This window comes from Ursus americanus, chromosome 29, assembly GCF_024610735.1.
Source record: "Ursus americanus isolate L20-20 chromosome 29, mUrsAme1.1.p, whole genome shotgun sequence".
In the NCBI taxonomy this organism is placed as follows: Eukaryota; Metazoa; Chordata; class Mammalia; order Carnivora; family Ursidae; genus Ursus; species Ursus americanus.
Window position 1 is genome coordinate 27,390,179 of NC_142155.1, and position 21,192 is coordinate 27,411,370.

A 21,192-nucleotide genomic window follows, 5' to 3' on the forward strand; every position below is an offset into this window, starting at 1 on the left:
CTACACTGCTGGCACAGGCCCATATATAAGAGGTTAGTAAAGGCCAACTTTTGGAGGGATATGATGGGGCACCTGGGGAGACAGAAGCCACCTGGGTAGATACTAGTCTACTGGCCCTGTTTTGCCATTCCTTCCTCTAGGTGGCAAAGCCAGTGAGGGGTTCCATCTTAAAGTGTATATAGGGGAATAACAATTTGCCAGGTGTAGTAAAATGGCACCTGCCATGTGTGAGAGTTCTTCAGGCAGGTCATACAGACCTAGGCTTGTGGAGGTTGGATTATATCCATCATTTATGCAGAAACAGCACTCATGTTTCTTCTCTGCCTATGCACAGAGATAGGGATTAAAGCGGAGGGTGGGGGGGACACTTGCTGAAGCACAGCATGGGCTAGGTCCCTGAGGAAGCCCTGGTGAACAGCCCTTCTGGTCAATATAGTAATATACCCTTCCATCTGACTGGGTAACTGGGGTAAGGGAGTATGAGTCAGAGATGCCACCAGAAGGTTGTTCCTCATCGTGACAGGGAACTGTGAGTGTGATCCCCTGGATGCTGCCTGAACCATCCGCAAGAGGATGTCCAGGGAGACCATCCTGGGTTTCTCCCACGCGTTCTTGGGGAGGAATCAGCCGAGAAAAGAGCAGTAAAGGGGTTTTTCTCTGGATGCCTGGACAGGCATGTAAGGAGCCAGGTCCCTCAGAGAGCCTTCAGGTGTCCACCAAAGGGCAGTCTTGGTCAGGACCCCTCAGTTCCTGCTCAGTTTTCCCTAGGTCCTACCTCACATCCAGTGATCTGCCCTGAAACAAGTTCTGAGCCCTCACTGAACTTACATTCCCAACTTATGTTGGGGGATCAGCCAGAAAGGAGCCCAGAGAGCCTGTCACCCAAGAGTTGAGAATGGCAGCCACGCTAATCTGATCTTACATGGCTGATGGGTATCCACTGTTTTGACAAACAAAATGGAGAGAGAGAGAGAGAGACACTTGGTGCCCGATACTCATGGTTAGATGTCCTTGATGATGGTGGAGATTCTGGACGAGCTCCCAAGAAAGTATTTCAGGATTTCTTTTCCTTTAGGGCCCAAGGTTCTTGGTCATGCCGCTACAAAGAACGAAGAGGGAGACCAGACGAAGAGTGGTGGGCAGCAAAGCAGAGTTTATTGAGCTCCCAAAGAAGAAGGGGACCTGAAAGGGTTGTGTTGGAGTTTCTAAGTCTAGGGGTTTTTATGAGCTCTTTTGCGGAACTATCTTAAGCAACCATGGTGTACTAAGGCGTGCCAATCAGGGCTTTGATTATGCATCTGTCTACCTATTAGATTAACGTTTACGTGCTGATGGTCTTTTTGGGCTGACATCTGGGGACTTACGGCTTAACTGCCCCAGCTCGTGATAGTGACAAATGCTTTGTTTCATTTTAGGACATTTTGCAGAAGTCATTTCTACAGAGGCTGCAAACCAAAATGCGAGTGCAAAATAGGATGTTAGTACTGTTTTGTCTTAGCTGTCCTGACTCCATGTTTTCTTGTTGGGGACCCTGGCCCTGACTACCTAATTGTCCAACTAACTCCTAATATTATTACAATGAGAAAAGGTTTATAGAAAGGGTTTTTTTGTTTGATTTTTCTTTTAAGGGATTAAATGTGCTTACGTTCCTTTTAAATAAAAGTATGTTTTGATGGCAGTGGAAAATATTCAACATCTAGTCAATAATCCAACCAAAGAAATAAAATGTTCATGCTACCCCCAAAGGCAGACACCTGGCAAATCTTATGTCACAAAAAGTCTAGAGGGCTATGTAAAAGAATAAAAGCATTTGGGGATTTCTCAAGTTCCAGATGACCAGACAGGAAGTACAAGTCATGAACTAAAGAATAATGGTTGCAAACAGTTATGTTTTTATGTACTAGGCACTATATACACTTTACATATATTACATTACAGTATCACAGTTCCTCTGCACTAACCAATAAATAAGCTCTATTCAGCCATTATAAGTCATTAGATTGCAGCTCAGGCAAACAACCAGAGACACAGCAACAGAAATGTGAGTTCCTAGATTTGGCAACTACTAAAAACAGTTTTTAGGACTACATTAGATGCTATTAGATCTACAGAGGCTAATTTTAAGTGTATGTTGGAAATAAATCCCAAAGAAGACTCAGCCTCTGCAGTATCATCATAGGCTAACAGTTTTACAAACTCATAAACATTAAATTAAGACAGAACAGTCTAAAAAAAACTCTTTAAGAGGTATCCAGTCTCTTATAGGCTTCTTCGATGAAACTTAACATATTCTTCATCTGGGATGCATTATGGAGCACATGCAAGTCCTTCAGAAGAGCATTATGGTTTGGAATTAATGTCAAAATTTCTTTCTGTGGGTATAATTGTACAATTAGTTAAAAAATTTTAAAATCTGAGACATAATTGACATATAACATCCTACTATCTTCAGGTATACAACACAATGATGTGATATTTGTGTATACTGCAAAATGACCACCACAATAAACTAGTTAACATCTAGCACCATATATAGCTACAAAGTCTTCTTGTGATGTGAACTTTTAAGATTTACTCTCTTAACAAATTTGAAATAGACAAGACAGTGTCATTAACTACAGTCACTGTGTTCTACATTACAGACCCATGACTGATTTTACAACTGCAAGTTTGTACCTTTTGACCACGTTGACCCATATAAAATAGTTTTTAACCATTTATTATGAGAAATGTCAAAGGTATGTTATTTAGAGAGAATGGTACAATAAACCTCAGATACCCATCGCCCAACTTCAGTAATCATCAACTCATTCCTGTTCTTTCAAATTTGTATTATTCTGTTTTACCTCTGTTCAGTCCCTTTCCTTTCACCCTAAATGGATTACAGATAGGAGTGTTTTAAATTATTTTTGAGAAACTTGAAGACTTTCTACCACTATAAACATTTACGCTATAATAGCTATTGGGAACCTGTGAAAACAGATACCAGTATATAGTCTGCTACAAATAACACAACATTATTTCATGAAGAGTTATAGCCCATTGTTAGAAGCATAAACTCAACTACTGGAATTTACTTCCAGAAATCAATCCTGCAGTTACAACCACACAAATATCTAAAGATATATACACAAGGGTATACTGAGCATTATATGTAACTGCAAAAGATCATTTATTTACCAGTAATTCACGAATTACAGTATGGTATTTCATACAACGGAATGTCATACAGTTATTGACAAGAATGAGAGATCTACATGAAAGATGCTCACAAAGAAAGATGCTCAAACTATTCTGTCAAGTGAGAAAAATAATGTTGCCTAAAAACTTATATCATGGATTTCATTTGTTTTAAAAAAGGAAAAGGATATTATGGTTTTATATATGCAATTCATGACTGATGATATAGTTGATATGGCAAACTGGCATTTACCTGAAGTGTGGGTGCTTTGAGACTCTTCTGAGAAAGTTCTGGAAGACAGAGTACCCCACTACTATCTATTTGAAACATCTAAAGTAGAAAAAGAAAGCTACAGATTATTTCAAAAGGCTGATTATTCTCTTCTTACATTCAAAAGTTGTCTTGCTGAGAGATAAGCATTAAAAAACTTATCCAGACTCTAGGAATGCATTATTAAAACAATTACCTGTTTTACTTTCTCTTCCTCTTCTTCTACCTCACTTGTCAGAACTTGAATTTTGTTCTTTAGGCTCTGAATATTCCCAGTCATTGACTCTATGGTCTCTACTATTTTATCTATTTCTTCCTGAGTCAGAAAGAGAAAGTTAATATTTTAAATTAAATATATTATTAAATGAAACCCAAATAAGTATAATATACATATACATATTTTTTAAATACCACACATACTGAAACATTTTTGGAAGAAACTGGTAATTTTTTTTTCTTTTGAAAAACAGATTTCCAAGAAACTAATTTACCAATATAATAATTCATTATAAGGAAATTTAATTTCCATGAACAAGGAGCTACACCCATGTACAAGAATATTTCCTCAAAAACTCAGCAAAACTGCTATAATCAGATATCCTGGAAGACCCATGTGTATGTAGCAGAGCCCAAGGACTGATGCCCTAAACATCTCCTGTGCTCTGCCTATCCATTTCAACCCCACCACACACCCCTGGCAACCACTCATCTTTTTATTCTCTAGTTCTGTCTTTTCTAGCATATTATAGTTGCAATCATACGGTATGGAGCCTTTCAGTTGTCTTCTTCCACTTATGACTAAAATATGCACTCAAGGTTCCTCCATATCTCTTTAGGGCCTGATAGCTCATTTCTTTTTCGTGGTGAATAATATCCCATTGAATGATCTAGCACATTTATTTACCCATTCACCTAATGAAGGACATCTTGGTATTCCAACTTTTGGCAATTATGAATAGAGCTGCCACAAATATCCATGTGCAATATACCAAGGAGCGTGATTGCTGTATCGTGTGATAAGAGTAGGCTTCATTTTGTAAGACACTGCCAAACTGTATTCTAAACTGGTCGTACCATTTAGCACTCCCACCAGCCGTGAGAGTTCTTGCTCCACATTCTCGTCTGCATTTGCTGTTGTGCATGTTCTAGATTTTGGCCATTCTAGTAAGTGCATGTTAAGTCTCCTTTCATCTATAGTTTTCCAGTCCAATTTTTTTGGTTCTTTCCAATTGATTTGTACAGGAAACTAGAGAATTTGTGGGTTAGGTTTAACCTGTTCCTTAGTCCTGAATTTCCTGTGACTTGGTTTTTGGATTTAGAGAGTGCTGTCCAATACAAATGTGTGTTACCACATGTATTAGTTTACTGTGTCTGCCAAAACAAACTGCTACATACTTGGTGTCTGAAAACAGAAATTTATTCTGTCTGAAAACAGAAATTTATTCTCTCACAGGTCTGGAGAGATGTCCAAAGCAAGGTGTTGGCCGGGCAGTGCTCCCTCTGAAATCTCTGAGGGAGAATCCTCTCTTGCCTCTTCCAGCTTCTGATGGCTGTCAGCATTCCTGGTGGCTGCTCACTCCAATTTCTGCATTTTTCACACAGCCTTTTCCTCCATGTCTCTTTCTCTTATTAAGGACATTTTTGTCTCTTTCCGGACACTAGTCTCTGTATTTAGGACCCACCCAAGATAATCCAGGATGATCTCATCTCGAGATCCTTAATTATATCTGGGATGACTCTCTTTCCAAATAAGGGCACATCTGCAGGTTCTAGGGCTAGGACTTGGGCATATCATTTTTGGGGCCACCATTCAACCCACTACAGAGAGAATTAATAACAACAATGAATAAAGAAAATAGTTAATACAATAAGGACTAAAAATTTCCATTGTAGTTAAAAAAATTATTTTTTCCATTGCTTTGGTTATCTTCTTTGGGTATTCCTACTGTACCTATGCCATTTCTTCTACACTGAGCTTTTACTTTGTCACTTTTTCTCAACTTAAAAAAATGTTTCTTTTTGATTCTTAAAATTTTCTCCTTTATCTTACTATTTATTTTAAGCATTTCTCTGTTGCATTTGCTTTAATTCTCCTTCTAATTTAGTCTGCATATCTGAAGGTTTTTTTTACTTCTAATTTTTTTCCTGAATTCTGTAGCTTCAGTTTTTAGTATTTCTAATACCAATTTATGATTTTTTTCCTTACTCTCTACTGTTTTTTTGAATTTCTTTCAGTTTGCTTAAGAATTAGGTTAGTGTTCATCTGTTTTGTGAACACATGTTTTTGGCATGCTTTTGTTATCCGTGGATTGCTATTTTTTGTCCTTATTTTTCAGCTATAAGATGAATAAGGTGTGATGATCTAATGTGAAAAACAAGGTGATTATAACTGGTAATACTATATTGTATACTTAAAATTTGTTGAGAGAGAACTTAAATGTTCTTAACACACACAAAATAAAAAATAAATAATGTGAGGTGATGGATCTGTTAATTTACCAGATGAGGGAACCCTTCACAATGGGTACATATATCAAATCACTACAAGGTACACTTTGAATATCTTATAATTATAGCCCAATAAAGCTGAAATTAAAAAAAAAAAAACTATGTCGATGACATCCAACTCTCCATTACATGGTGGAACTAGTGTCAGTGCTGAAAATATACTCTTGAAAAGTAGTAATGGGGATAAAAATTCAGTATATCTCACACGAGGAAGAAGGTGACTTTCTACTTGTAATATATGTAATTTATTAACTTATACATAAATTATAATATATGTAATAAATTTATAATATATGTAATGAATTATAATAATATAAATTTGTTGCTCGGAGTTTAATCTACCCAGTATTATTCTCAATCATATGGAAAAACTGGAATAAATTGTGGTTTTTGAATTATCAGAAATCCTTGGGGATGCATTCCTTGCATAAACTACTACCAACCCTGTATTTTCTAAATTGCTAATAAAGACCTAAGGACCATTATCTACAAACTACTTTGAAATGGCTAAGGGATATATGGTCTAATCTACTTTAGTTTTAATAACTACTTAATAAGCCCTGTAAGTTTGTTTCTCTTAACTGTTCAAGTATCCACTAATTAAAAGCCTGAAGTTAATCATGATACCTAATGTTATCTCCCATTATTTTCTACAAGATAATGATCAAGAATCAGAATCTGCAGTTGGACTAAGGTCTGCATCATAACTTAAAGCAGTTTGTCTAAGGTTCAGCTAAAAATATGTCTCTTTTTCACATTTGTATAATGAGATCATATAGCACAGACCTCTTTAAGTTGTTTTGAGAATTAAGGGATATAGCTACAGGTGCCTAGAGCAGTGCCCAGAACACAGAAAGCCCTCGTTACACGTTAGCCATATGATAATAACAACAATAATGATGAGCACGCTCTTCTTGTCAATATGTTTTGAAATTCTTTAGCATTTAGTGATGAGTTCCTATTATTTGATAATCAAAAATAGTAGTTTAGTTAAAGTCAGGTGAAATAAAAAACAGAACTGGTACCTAATCACTAATATATTAGAAATACTTTTAACTTTAGAGGCTCAAAGTTTAGGCAAAGCTTTTATGCTGACAAAAAAAAAAAGAAGAAGAATTTAATGAAAACCCTGTTCTAAGATCTAGTATTTATTATTCAGAGAATATCATGATGATTAAAAACATTTCTTACTCTCTTCCCCTTTCTCCTAACTCTCTAATTACAGACTCCCTGTTCAAATTTCATACCTGCAATAATGCCAGACCTTCTTCATTAGCTCTGTGCTGTGCCCTTTCCATTTTCAGTAGACTTGACACGTTAGTTAAATCTTTCAGCTTTTTGGGAGGGACTTTAAGGGTTTCACACAGTTGTAGCAATCTTAGGAATGAAATAAAAATGTAATTATGTTTACTTCTTTAGTACCATTGTTTTTGTTTTTGTTTTGTTGTGTTTGAAATACTGCTGCCATCTTTTTTCTGTCCTCATATTCCCAAGGGCTATTATATTCTTTTATTAACAGTAGCTAACATTAGCAGTGACTCACCCATAAAAAGCCGTGATACATTATCTTTTAGCCTTTTGATGTATTAGGATAAGTTGTTTCATTAAAGGAAAGATTTCTATTTTACACACATCAATTTAATATATATATTTAAACAATTTCATTTTTATACAATTTCATTTATATATATTTTAAAATAAAACTTTCCTTGTATCTTCTGAATGTGTTTCTTAGACTAGTATAGCACATAATTTTATCATTTATTGTGAATAGCTGGGTAAGAGATGAAACAGTACTCTGTAAGTCATGATTATGACGCTGGACTCTATATTTCAGTTGTCTTAGACAATGTGACCAATGAAAAGAATCTATCAGTTTTAAAGATAAGTGAGTCCCATAGAGTTTAAGGCAAATAAAATGTTAAGATTAAAGTGCTTTGTTTAAAAGTACAATCAACATGTCTATGACCCAGCAACTGCACTACTGGGTATTTACCCCAAAGATACAAATGTAGTGATCTGAAGGGGCACCTGCACCCCAATGTTTATAGCAGCAATGTCCACAATAGCCAAACTATGGAAAGAGCCCAGATGTCCATCGACAGATGAATAAAGAAGATGTGGTATATATATCCAATGGAATTTATGCAGCCATCAGAAAAAAAAAATGAAATCTTGCCATTTGCAAAGACATGGATGGAACTAGAGGGTATTATGCTAAGCAAAGTAAGTCAATCAGAGAAAGGCAATTATCATATGATCTCACTGATATGCGGGATTTAAGAAATAAGGCAGAGGATCATAGGGGAGGAGAGGAAAAAATGAAACAAGATGAAACCAAGTTAAACCATAAGGGACTCTTAATCTTAGGAAACAAACTAAGGGTTACTGGAGGGGAGTGGGTGGAGGATAGGGTGGCTGGGTGATGGACACTGGGGAGGGTATGTGTTGTGGTGTTGGGTGTTGTGTAAGACTGACAAATCACAGCCCTGTACCCCTGAAACAAATAATACATTATATGTTAATTAAAACAAAAAGAAAAAAAAATAAAACTGCATACTAGGCAAACTAAAAAAAAAAGGACAATCAACATGAATACTGAGCAATATTAAAGTTAAGAAATCCTCTCTAAATATGTAAAAAAAAAAGGAAAGAAGAAAAATAAAAACAGAAAAAAATTAAAAACAGAAAAGTTAACAAAACATAACAAGATTACGAAATCTTTCTTCGAACTGGGTTGATTAGATCATTAATGGAAACTAACCTATTACTACCTTCGCTGGTAGCAGGGAGCAATACAGCTTTCCTAAAAGCTTGGATTCTTGGATTCCAGGAGGAAGAGATCAAGGACAAAAATATAATTTGGTTGCTTCTTCCTAATAGCAGCATTTTGGGGTTCTCAAAAACCCTACTATTTAAAATTTGCAGGCATAAATAGTGGAAACCAAAACTCACCTTCCTAGGATCTTACTCAAAATATTACTTTTTGTAAAGAAAAAAAGTAGGCCATATAAAACTGCACCAATCATAATTTTCATTAAACTGTTGGGATAAACTTCAGTTATCCAATCATTAGGAAGGATATCACGTTTAAGAACAAAAACCTGTGAGGCACCTGGGTGGCTCAGTCGGTTAAGTACCCGACTCTGGATTTTGGTTCAGCTCATGATCTCAGGGTCATGGGATCAAGTCCCCACGTGAGGCTCTGCACTCAGCATGGAGTCTGCTTGGGTTTCTCTCCCTCTGCCCCTACCCCTGCTCACTCTTGATCTCTCTCTAAAATAAATCTTTAAAAAAAAGAATAAAAATCTGTGTGTATAAGTATTCCTAAGAGGGATAAATTCTTGATTTCTTAACTAAAATAAAGATTCATTTATGAACGATTTCTTCTAAAAGTTTATTAAGTTAATTCTGTGAAAGGGTCACTCAACTATTCTACATGTTCTTAATAGTGGTTAGATTTGAAGGATTCTTAAAAAATCTTATTAAAATAAAAGTGTAACATGAATACACCCTACTATGTCAATAACACTTACCATCATTTATAACATTCTTCTATAGGGCAGACTTTCCCAAAGTATGTTCCTCTAAAAACTGTAGCGGCTAACCCATTTTGTTTGACTAGCAACCCTGTTTTGTCTGATCACGGAGATAGGCATATGACCCAGTCTATATCAATCCTAACAGTTCTTGCCACAAAATCAGTCTGAAGATAGGAGCAGTGCCTAATTTGGGCCAATCAGAGCGCAGATAATAATAATAATATAATAATAATAATAATAATAATAAATTCTAGATTCCCAGAATTTTCTAACTGAAGCTAAGAGGACACAAATTCTCTTTCTCCTCTTCACAACGATGAAGATATAAACAGGGAGCTGTCTATATCTACAGTTCTAAGGTAGTGAGGACAACTTGTCTAAAACTATGAAGCCAACATGTAGCCAGAGGCAGAGATGAGACTAATATATGAAATAAAGAGTTCTTGTGGTAAATACCAATTTTGAAGATGCTAGGTTAAACGAAATGAAAAATATTTGTTCAATGTAGAACTTTTATGTTAACATACCCAAACATAATTCAGTATATATCACTTTTACTCACAGAGTATCTTTAAGAACAAGTATTCCAAATGTACTTTGAAAAATGCTGCTACAGGAAAGTGTATTCAGATATCTAACTAGAATCAATTTGCTATGGCATTACTCTGCTATATCAGTAGAAGGAAAAGTATCTTGAATACTGTTACTTTGGAAACCAAAAGATTGAGTTGTGAAAGCAAGATTGAGACAAGAGGCAGTCTTTGAAACACGTATCTCCATGGCTGCTACATGAGAAAGAAGAAGCTTAAACACTGAACAGAATCTGACAACCAAGGGTGATCACTGTGAAGAGCAGTTACTATGTACCTAATTATTCTCATTTACACACCAAATATGACTTTTTTGTTCTCTATTAAAAGGCAATAAATAGCTACACTTTTATTATTATGTATTAGCTTATATACTGGCTTTGGCACACTCCCTTCCTTTTAATATTAGACTGTCATTCCTTTAAGAAGGTTGTAGGCCTGCTTCTAGCAGTCCTTCAATCTCTTCAACCTCTCTACAGACTCCCGCCCCCATCTACCCTTTCTGTTTTGCTACTATTGTTGAAATTATACTTAAAGTAAGAAAATTTTTGCTCAGACTTCCTAAGAAGTTTACTAGCTCCAACTTACTAGACTAGAAACTAGTAAACGAGACTAGACTAGAAACTAGTCTACTAGTTTCAGGCAAGCCTGAAACTAAGATGTAGAACATTTTTCTATGAAAAGAAAAAGTTGAATGCCTGGGTGGCTCAGTTGGTTAAGCGGCTTTGCTTTTGGCTCAGGTCATGATCTCAGGGTCCTGGGATCCACTCAGTGGGGAGTCTGCTTATCCCTCTCCCGCTGCCTCTTCCCCCGCTCATGCTCTCTCTCTCTCAAATAAATAAATAAACTATTTTTAAAAAGAAAAGAAAAGAAAAAGTTGTGCAAATAGTAGTCACTGAAAATCATTGGCAGTGGTGTGACTTTAAGAGCACTTGAAAACAAACTTCCATTTGTGACTTGCCACAAGATGAAGAGCAGTAGTGCCCTGGAAAATTGCACTTGTTGCTTATGAAAATAAGCAATATAATACAATACAATATCTGAAAGTGAAAACATAGCAATGGAATAAATCTCAGATAAGAATGGTAAACCATTAACTTCAAATTGCTCAAAATGAAGATGGAGTTAAAATTGACAGAGTATTTTTTCAAATCCCAATACAAAAAAATGAACTGTAGAAGTAGGCATTTTGTGATTTTCAGGTTCTTTTTTTTAATAAATTCTCTTAACTTAGTTCATAACTGCATGCAGCAACAGTTTAGAATATACATTTCCAAGTCATTCACCTTCTTAAAACAACAATAAAAAAAACAAAAAACCCAAAATGAAAGAAAAACTTTTATATCCCACAAATGCCTGTTCTGGTAACATAGGAACAGGTTAGACTTTTACTAATTATATTTTAAAAATGTTCAATTGCTAAAACTAAAAATATAGTTCTATTTGCATAACTATATTACCTTTTCTTCAGATAGTTAAGATGATACTGAACTCGTTCATTTTCTCTAATATTGTTACTCAGAATTGCTCTAGAAAAGAAAAAAAAAGATGGAATAAATATTAGTTTGAAACACAATTAATATAACGCATTTACTTTTTTATTGGGAAAGCCTCTGGGATTTTGTCATTCTGTATAATACTTGTGGGTTCCAGGTAGACATTCTTTAGGTTATGTCAAGGAAGCATCCTTACATTCCTGTTCTTTAAAGAGTTTTATATTTTTTGTTTTGTTCTTAAATAAGGAATTGGTATTGAATTCAGCAAAATGGTTTAGAACAGATACTAAAATATCGTATTATGTTTTCCTAACTTAATCTGTTATGTTGTTTTGACAGCTTTCCTAAAGTAATCTTTAGGTTCCCAAACTAAATTCTATTTGTTTATTGTTAATTATTCTTTAGATATACATTTGGATCCTATTTCTTTTTTTTTTTTTTTTTAAAGATTTTATTTATTTATTTGACAGAGATAGAGACAGCCAGCGAGAGAGGGAACACAACCATGGGGAGTTGGAGAGGAAGAAGCAGGCTCATAGCAGAAGAGCCTGATGTGGGGCTCGATCCCAGAACGCCGGGATCACGCCCTGAGCCGAAGGCAGACGCTCAACCGCTGTGCCACCCAGGCGCCCCTGGATCCTATTTCTAGTTTAGGAATTTTACATCTATATTTTAAGTGAAAGAGGTTTAACAGTTTTCAGGTTGTGTGTTTGTATGTGCATTCTATTTCTTTGGGATTTAATATCAGGATTATAATTTTATAGAATGAAAATAGTTTGCCACTATTTTTTTTTGTTTCCTATATTTATTGAAATACGATTTTAAACAAAGGTACAATCAAAGTTTTTCTTATTACATTCTATTATTGTAATTAATTTAGATGAGCTCAGTTTCTTGATGGCAGAATCCTGTCTTATTTTCTTTGTATCCCCACCATGGTAGCTTCCACATAAAGTGTCAATTGAAACTCAACTTCTTCTTAAAGTATCCCTAGTGATAGAACAAGTTTAAAGTTTATAGATAGCAGGTCATGCCACATCGACTTCATTTTTCTTTCACTGATGGAATTCTAAGCTTCTGAAGTTAACAGACTTCCTGCTTAAGGCTAACAGCATCAAAAGACATTACATATATATTCTTCTGAAAAACACCCTATCACCATAAAATAAATAATGACATTTAAAAGGAAATGTTTCTAAGGAAATATGTTTCTATTGGAAATATATAAGTAGAAATCAAGGGCAAAATGGAAAAATTTCATACTTACATTATTACGGAGTCCATCATAGTTTGCAAATGCTCTCTTCTACTCTCTGAAAGAGGATGCCAGGTTTTTCTCTTCTTGGATGCTATCTTAATCTGTTTTAGATTAGTATGCTCTGTCTGTCCTGTTACTGGTGAAAGAAGAGACTCTGGTCAATCTTGAAGTTTTATGCTTTTACTTAAAAAGCGATTCAAGTCTAATAGAAGTATGAGAACCAAAATATTATAAAACTGTATAAACTGTTTAATTTCCTTTTTGTGCACAGACATAATATGCCAGGTGTTGAATAAGATTATGCTGTCTACTATTATGTTAACTAAAATACTATTAGCTGATACTGTAGATACAAACTCAAGGCAATTCTAAATGAAGAAGCAGGCTACAATTATTTGGATTCAATATAAAAGTATGGTTCCCAAATTAAAGAACTTCATTGAGAAGACTAGAAAGCGATTTCTACCAAATGTTGAATCGCAATTGGAACAAAATATTCAGTGTCTACTTGGGTATTGGTATTGTTTTACTTATAAGGGACAAACAAAGGAGATACACTATTGGCTCATATGAAGATTAGTTTTGGAGAGAAGGGAGACTAAATAATTATAATTACAGGTATGCAAAGCATTACAAAAGGAAAAGTGCGCTGTGGAAGTATAAAACCAGGGGACCTAGCGTGGTCGTGGCAAGGAGAGAGAGGGAATTATTAGATGAAGTGATGCCTAAGGAAAGATGACCACTCCAAACTAATTTACTGCAAACCAAATCAGACAGTAACCCCAAACTAATCTATGCAATGGTGGTAGGACAGAAGCTTATCTGTTTTAAGGAGAAATCAGTAGGTGTGTCTATAAATCATAGATCAGTAATAATTCAGATTGTGGGACACTTTGATTATCTCTAGTTCTATCAATTTAGAACCTTATACAATATTTTGCTAGAGGCAGTAAGTAAAATTTCTGTTGACCAAAATTACTGACTACCTAGTACTACTTATTCTTGCAAAAATGAGAATGCAGCTGTTTATTACTATTTTTTGCTTTTTTTAAAAAAAGATTTATTTATTTGAGAGAGAGAGAACACGCGTGGGGTGGGGAGGGAAGGGGAGAGGAAGAGAGAAGAGAGTCCCAAGTACACTCCTCACTGAGCTCAAAGCTTGACATGGGGCTTGATCTCACAACCTTGAGATCATGACCTGAGCTGAAACCAAGAGTCAGACTTTCAACTGACTACACCACTCAGGAGCCCCTACTATCTTTTGCTTTTGTACAACTCATAAACAAGATGCTGAGAATTTTTTCATGAATACAGACAGCTTGAGACAGACAAACTAAATAAGATATAGAAAATAAATACCTTCAGAAGGCAGATGCTTTGGATTTTTATTTTTTGCTGTGTTTCTAACCTGGAGAGAAAAACACATGCACACATAATTAAACATCAGATAAAAAGACACTGCTTTTACAATATATTTGTCATGTATGTTGAAGAGTATTCTTATATCTTCTGGCTAGGCAGAAAAAGTACATTGCCACTTCTGTAGAGAAAGGGTGTGTATTTATCACAGGCAGAGGATATATTAAAGCAATTCCTGGACAATGGTGATAATGTATAACAGAATTCCATATAGTGTCAAATAATTTTTTTTTAACATTTATTTTTATTTATTTTAGAGAGAGTAAGAGAGAGAGCTCGCAAATGGGGGTGGGGCAGAGAGAATCTTTCAAGCAGACCCCCCGCTGAGTGCAGAGCCCTACTCAGGTCTCGATCCTATTACCCAGGAGATCATGACTTGAGTCAAACCGAAGAGTGGAATGCTTAACCGACTAAGCCACCCAGGCACCCAGTGTCAAAGAATATATTAAAGAAATCATTAGTCATTTTGCCTATGAAACAGTGTTACATACTCTACCTGCAAAAGACATAGGCATTGCCTAATATAGGATAAATCAAAACAAAATTTTTTATATTTTAAATATTCTTTTGTAAGAGAGGGGAAAAATTATTGTAGAAAGAAGCTAATTCCTCCCAAGGTAATTTTTCTCTGTTAATAAAAATCTCTTCCACCAACTAACAGATTTTAAGCAAAGTGTACACACTTTAGTCCTAGTCTTCACATTCAAACACCTTAGCATGCCTCATCACCCCCGCCTCAACAAAGAATTCTCCGATCAGTATCTTTAGAAATTGAAATAAACAATTTTCATCTGAGAATTTTTACAAATTATGTTGCAACAGCTCCCACATAATGATACGAATTATTATAATTTGTATTCAAACTGACCTTTAGTCTTCACATACTCCTTTACATAGAACAAATGACATTTTTAATCAAAAAGTTCTGAATGATAAACTCGATATTTTCATTACCTTTTTCTCTGGTAACTCCACTTCCTCATCATCAATTTTTCTTTTTGGGTTTCTTTTTAACTGTTGAGACCTTTTCTTGGAAGCACTTGCTTTGTTAGACATCTTGATCTAAACAGAACAATGATAACGGTGCTTCAAAAAATCTGTGAAGATAAAAAGGAGACAAAAATAAGCTTAAGCTTGCAGAATATTTTGTTTAAAAGAACTAGCTATAGGGACGCCTCGGTGGCTCAGCCCATTAAGCAGCTGCCTTCAGCTCAGGTCACAATCCTAGGGTCCTGGGATCAAGTCCTGCATCAGGCTCCTTGCTCGACGGGGAACCTGCTTCTTCCTCTGTCTGCCACTCCCCCTGCTTGTGCTCTCTCTCTGATTTAAAAAAAAAAAAAAAAAAGAACTACCCATAAATGTTCCAAATTTGCTTTAAAAAGCATAACGAAAGTTTTGGGATAGCAATGTTTTTAGTGCATTTAAACATATTTTAAAACAAGTAACATTGATTATTAAAGTAAGTGTATCAAATTCAGTTTCATTCCTAGAAATTTCTTCCATTTTTATGGCTTTAAAAAAATCACAAAAAGTGCTTTTGCATCTCTTACTTTATACTCCCCCATATAATAACATTATCTCCATGTTTAGACCCAAGAAAATGGAAATATAAAGTGTTAAATTGTTTTACTCTCATCACAGATAATATTAATTTGAAGAGTAATACTCAGGTCTTCTTATTTTAAGCCTAATGGATTTCTCATTTGACTTATGCCAAAGATGAAAGGAGATATTCTTTAGGATCCATACTATGAATCTATGCTGTGGAAATTCAAGTGGAAAAGTCACTCATAAGGATTTAAGCTACAACTCTGCCTGGGCTATTTGCATTTTAAAAAAGCACAGAAGTTTACTGATTATTTTGTTCTTCCACAAATTACAAAACAGGCACAGGAGTGTGGATGATGTCAATGACAAAATTTAGAACGACTCCTTTTCCCTATCTAATAGTCCTTTATCAACAAACTCATTACTGATAGAAGGAACAGAGGAATAGGATGTTTATTCTTGCATTAGACCATAAGGAGTAGATCGCTTAGAAGTTAGGTACAGTATACATGGAGGGGTGTGTGTGTGTGTGTGTATGTACGGCATACCTCGGAGATGTTGCAGGTTCCGTTCTAGATGACAGCAATAAAGAGAATATTGCAATAAATACTCAAATGAAATTTCTGGTTTTACTTGCATATAAAGGTTATGTTTACATTATACTGTAGTCTATTAACTGTGCAGTAGTATTATGTCTAAAAAACAATGTACATACCTTAATTAAAACAGCTTTATGGCTGAAAAATGCTAACTATCATCTGAGCTTTCAGCAAGTCAATCACTGATTACAGATCACCATAACAAATATAACAATAATACAAGAGTTTGAAATCTTGCAAGAATTCCCAAAATGTAACAGACAGAAAGTAAGCAAATGCTGTTGAAAAAATGGAGCCCAAAGACTTGCTGATGCAGGATTGCCAAAAACCTTCAATTTGTAAAAAAACATGGTATATATGAAGCGTGATAAAATGAGGTACGCCTGTATACACACATATACATACAATGTGGTGTATACATTATATATATATATATGTTTTCTAGGCATATATAGCTAGAGGCATACCAGTCACCATTCCTTTTCTAAAAATTCAGAGTTAATTAGATCAATAGTTTATATATGCAGATTAAGAGACAATAAAGGAGATACTTTGGATAAATCTATCTCTCCAAATTTTAAAAGGTGAAGTTTCAATCTTTTTTTTTCAGTAAGTTTAACAAAAATAGTGGAAAATAATTGAAAGATCACAAACTACACTTGGGGACTACATGTAAGATCAGTTACAAAAAGCCCTGGTAAATTATACTTTACCCTGCTCTTAAACAACGTGGGGTACTTTACATCCAGTCTGTGTAATATTCCTGCAATGCCTAATTCTCTCAATGTGATATCCATGCCCTTATCCTTCCCTGACTTAAAAACCAATCCACATGACAGTTTCATTTGTGGGCCTCTCCTGGAAAGGCTACCATACATATAGCAGTACAGGTTGTTCAGTGAAGAGGGTGAGGGAGAAGTAAGGGCTGAAATTTAGTCCTCACTCCATTTGATAGATTAAAAGATGATGAAAATTCCTTTTTACTCCTGTTATTGAGAGATGGAGTCTATGTCCATTTATCTTAAATCTTGGCAGACTCTGTAGCTGTCTGAGCCGTAGAATACAGTGGAAATGATTCTGTACCAGTTTACTGGCCTAAACATGAAGAGACCGGGAGCTGTAACATCCTCACGTTTGGAATATTTGCTCTTGGAACCCAGCTACCATGCTATGAGGAAGACCAACGTGGAGAAGAACTGAAAGCCCCAGGCAAAAGCCGCAGCTGAACTCCCAACCAATAGCCAGTACCAACTTGCCAGCCTGGTACATGTACCTGAGCCAGTATGCTGCAGCTGACCCTGTATGGAAAAGACATGAGCCAGCCCTACCAAGTTGTTTCTGATCCCAAATTCTAGAACAAAATAAATGATCTTTTTTATTAAAAAATTTAAAAATCCTTCCCCAATACCTACCACACAATATCCAACTCTTTACCATGCCATTTACAGTTCTTAACAATCTAGCTCTGCCTAGCTTTCCATACTTCTCTCCCACTATTCCTTATAAAACTCTCTCTCTCTAGCTAGATTTGGTGATTTCTCGAACACACTTTGAGTAATGCATACATTATGCCCTCTACCTGAGCTACTCTCTTCTCCTGCCTCTGCCCACCCTCCCAGAGCATGAGCCGCCTGCTCTCCATGTGTCCTAACCACTCCACTCCACTCTGAAAGTCTGTGGTGCTTCTGGTGTCTAACTCTCAGCTGGCACTTATTTATAGTTTCGCTCTATTAATCAGTTTTTCTTGATATTCTTTATTCAATAACATGTAATTTAAGTGCTGCTCCAAATTTGACTCACAAACTACTATAGTCCTTTCAAAAATAGGAACAGACAGTATTTATTTAGAAACTTTTATCATACTTTGGCAATAATTTTATGTATGTGGAATCTGATTATAAAATAATTGGCTTTGTTTTTTCTTTTTAAATGTCATTTTCCCACTAATCTGTCAAAAAAACAACAACAACAAAAACTTCACCACTTCCTTTTTTAGAGATGTTTTAGGTTCACAGCACAATTAAGCAGCAAGTATATAGAGTTCCTGTACCCCCTCACTACTCCAGCCTTCTCCACTACAAACATCCTATACCAGGGTGGTACATTTGCTATAATTCATGAATTTCCACTGACATATCCTATCACCCAAAGTCTATAGTTTACAGTAGGGTTCATTCTTGGTGTTATATACTCTATGGGTTTGACTAGCAATTAATTTTTGTTCTCATTCTATGGACTATGAGAAACAAACTGAGGGCTACAGAGGGGAGGGGGGTGGGGGAATGGGATAGGCCGGTGATGGGTAGTAAGGAGGGCACATATTGCATGGTGCACTGGGTGTTATACACAACTAATGAATCATGGAGCCTTACATCGAAAACCGGGGATATACTGTATGGTGACTAACATAATATAATAAAAAATCATTATAAAAAAAAATTTTTTTTTGTTCTCATTGTACAAAAGAATCAGTTGTGGCTGATTAAAAATTAAAAAAAAAAAAGTTGGTCCTTTATTACCAGCAATACGAGATGCACCATTTTCGGTGCAATAAACTACTTGAGGCAATAAACCATAGCGCAAAAAGTTTCTAAAACTTGGTACAATCAACATTTTGGATGGGATAACTGTTTGTTGTGGGGGCTATCCCATGAACTGTAAGATGTTTAGCAGCAGTTCTGGTTTCTAGTTGCCAGAATCCTCCCTTCCCCAAGGTGTGACAACCACAACTGTCCCCAGACATTATTAAATGTCTCCTGGTATGAAGGCACCTCAGATGGAGAACCACCGCCAAGAGCAAGTCCTGGATAAAGGTAAATGGCCTGGTTCCAAATCCTGGCTCTTCCATTTAACTAGCTGTATAACCTCAGGCAAGTAAATTTGTTCAATTTCCCCACTGGTAAAATGGGATAAAGCTAAACGCACCAACAATAAAGGCTTTTGTGAAGCTAAAATTTTGTACAGAGTACGTAAAGTGCCTAGAACAATACTTGGAATATAGTAATAATTCAATAAATAAAAATCATAATTTTCTATCACTACTGGGCCAGTTGTAAAGGAACTAGAATAGAAATTTTAATGTTAATGTAAAAGGAAAAGAAATTTTGCCCTGCTTTAGATCCACAGAAAACCACAGCCCAGTGACAGTGGGTAGAGACAGATATGAACAATTACTCTATAAAACTGTATACCCTGTGACACAAGTTATAAAAGACAAATGAGTGAATGACTATCTCGAATTGATGTGTATGCCTGTGTATGTGGGGGAGGGGGGATGATATACGGTATTCAGAAAAAAAAAAAGTAACATGGGAATTACATTTTGAAATATTTAGCCAGAAGGACCAGGAATGACATATTTGAGAGAAAGCAGCAAAAGCCTGATGGCAGAACAGATGAAAAGAAACTGATCCGTTCTGGCACAGGGAAAATTCAGCGAGACTTGAACGTGTATGGGAGTAATGGACAGAAACAAGACTGGAACGGTAGTTTGCGGCCAGACTATATACTACAGCAAAGAATTTACTCCTTACTCTGTAGGAAACAGGGAGGCATCCTAAGTTGTCTTATTTTTCTTACCGGTTTGCTGAAACTCGTGGAAACCAAGTTTCTCAACCTAGGCCTCAAGAGAAGCACACAGGGCAAGCACCAAGTCTGGCAAAACACAACGCAATGTTTACCTCCTGGCAATGGCCTCGGGATAGCGACGCAGCCGACCGCAGTTACGTCAATGCCCAAAGACACTAATCTCTAAAGCTGCCCTTCGCCCCATTACGGGCTGCGGGAGATTAAGGAAAAAGAACGAGGCTGAAGATTAATTGGGGAAAGGAGCGAAGAACCGAGGAACCAGGAAGGGCTTCACTACCTCCTCGCTAATCAAATACTTCAATCTTTGGCCCCGAAGGGCAGATATGGAAAACCCGCTGGAAAATCACCTCACGTTCCTGAGATACAAGCCGCGGAGTCTGCCACAGTCGCCTGGTCACAAAACTCATGCGGCAAGCTGAACCCACCAGCGGTTTAAAAGCTTTCACTACTCACAGAAGACGCCTCTTCAATGTCCAGGGAGCCACTGCCAGAGCAATTCGCGCCCAAACCTTTGAAAGCCGAGGAGTCCCGGAAGTGGGCGGGTAGAAACCGGAAACGCCTGTAGGGAGAGGCGGGCATCTTGGTACAGCCCTAACGTCATCAGAAGCGCGCCCACGGGAGCGCGATGACATTGGCTGCAAGGAGGGCGGTGTCGGCCTACGCCCCCTGACTCCTGCAGCTGGCTTTTGCGCAAGCTCAGTGAGGGACTCGGCTGTGAACCTCTGGCTTGCAGGGCTTGGGGCTCCGAGGTCCAGCCGCCCTCTCTCACAGCCGAGGTCCGAGACAGGCCGGCCAGTGAGTAGTAAGACTGTGCATCTCGGGATACGTCAGCCTTTCAACTCCCTCCATTCTTCTGGCTCCTCTCTCCCCACTTACCCCTGTCCTCTGAGCCTTTTTTCTCTTCCCAGCTTCCTTATTTCCGTTCCCACTGTGACGGCATCCTGCTCTCCTCTACCATGTCCTTGGGTTTAGATTCTCGACAGACCTCTCCCTTTCAGCATGGTGTGTAGGGATTAGGAGGTACTGCTGAAGAAGGTGCTTGTTCGCCCCAGAGGCCATGTCGCCATCTTCCCTCGCCACCCCAACACTCCGAGGTTCCGCTAGACAGAGGGCGCTTGCAAGATTACACAGGAGTGCTCTGGCTCCACTGCTGCCTCCGCTCTTGGCTGCGGCTCTTGTTACTGTGAGATATT

The 21,192-nt window shown here is 36.9% G+C and overlaps 2 protein-coding genes across 9 annotated transcripts in view; one reads left to right on the forward strand and one right to left on the reverse strand.

Annotated features, from left to right (window-relative positions):
• Positions 1-1,133: 1,133 nt before the first annotated feature.
• CENPQ (centromere protein Q) lies at positions 1,134-21,093 on the reverse strand. Of its 3 annotated transcripts, XM_045802034.2 has the most exons (10): positions 20,876-21,093; positions 20,453-20,558; positions 15,219-15,361; positions 14,205-14,253; positions 12,855-12,981; positions 11,552-11,620; positions 7,207-7,336; positions 3,648-3,767; positions 3,434-3,511; positions 1,134-2,372 (listed from the first exon to the last, which is right to left on the reverse strand). In XM_045802034.2, exons 3-10 carry the CDS (start codon positions 15,318-15,320, stop codon positions 2,241-2,243), a joined length of 807 nt encoding a protein of 268 aa, XP_045657990.2. In that variant the 5' UTR covers positions 15,321-15,361; positions 20,453-20,558; positions 20,876-21,093; the 3' UTR covers positions 1,134-2,240. The 3 variants fall into 3 exon arrangements, with proteins under 3 accessions (XP_045657990.2, XP_045658017.2, XP_045658000.2); XM_045802061.2 differs by lacking the exon at positions 20,453-20,558; XM_045802044.2 differs by lacking the exon at positions 20,876-21,093 and having other exon boundaries at positions 20,347-20,468.
• MMUT (methylmalonyl-CoA mutase) overlaps positions 20,636-21,192 on the forward strand; it is a 50,095-nt gene continuing 49,538 nt past the window's right edge. For 4 of the 6 annotated variants that reach the window (XM_087857037.1, XM_087857040.1, XM_087857038.1 and 1 more), the window contains exon 1: positions 20,636-20,794. The gene's annotated coding sequence lies outside the window, so the exon portion shown is untranslated. Of the gene's footprint in view, positions 20,802-21,192 lie in introns of all 6 variants that reach the window. The other 2 variants (XM_045802014.2, XM_045802006.2) reach the window with 2 other exon arrangements.

What these genes read in the sequence shown, in the direction of transcription:
- CENPQ (XM_045802061.2), bottom strand. Translation starts at nt 15,320, where the DNA reads ATGTCTAACAAAGCAAGTGCTTCCAAGAAAAGGTCTCAACAGTTAAAA. An exon ending in CTTAACTATCTGAAGAAAAG is followed by an intron (nt 7,337 to 11,551) that starts GTAATATAGTTA and finishes TTCATTCCTAAG; the next exon opens with ATTGCTACAACTGTGTGAAA. An exon ending in AAGGTCTGGCATTATTGCAG is followed by an intron (nt 3,768 to 7,206) that starts GTATGAAATTTG and finishes TTTCTGACTCAG; the next exon opens with GAAGAAATAGATAAAATAGT.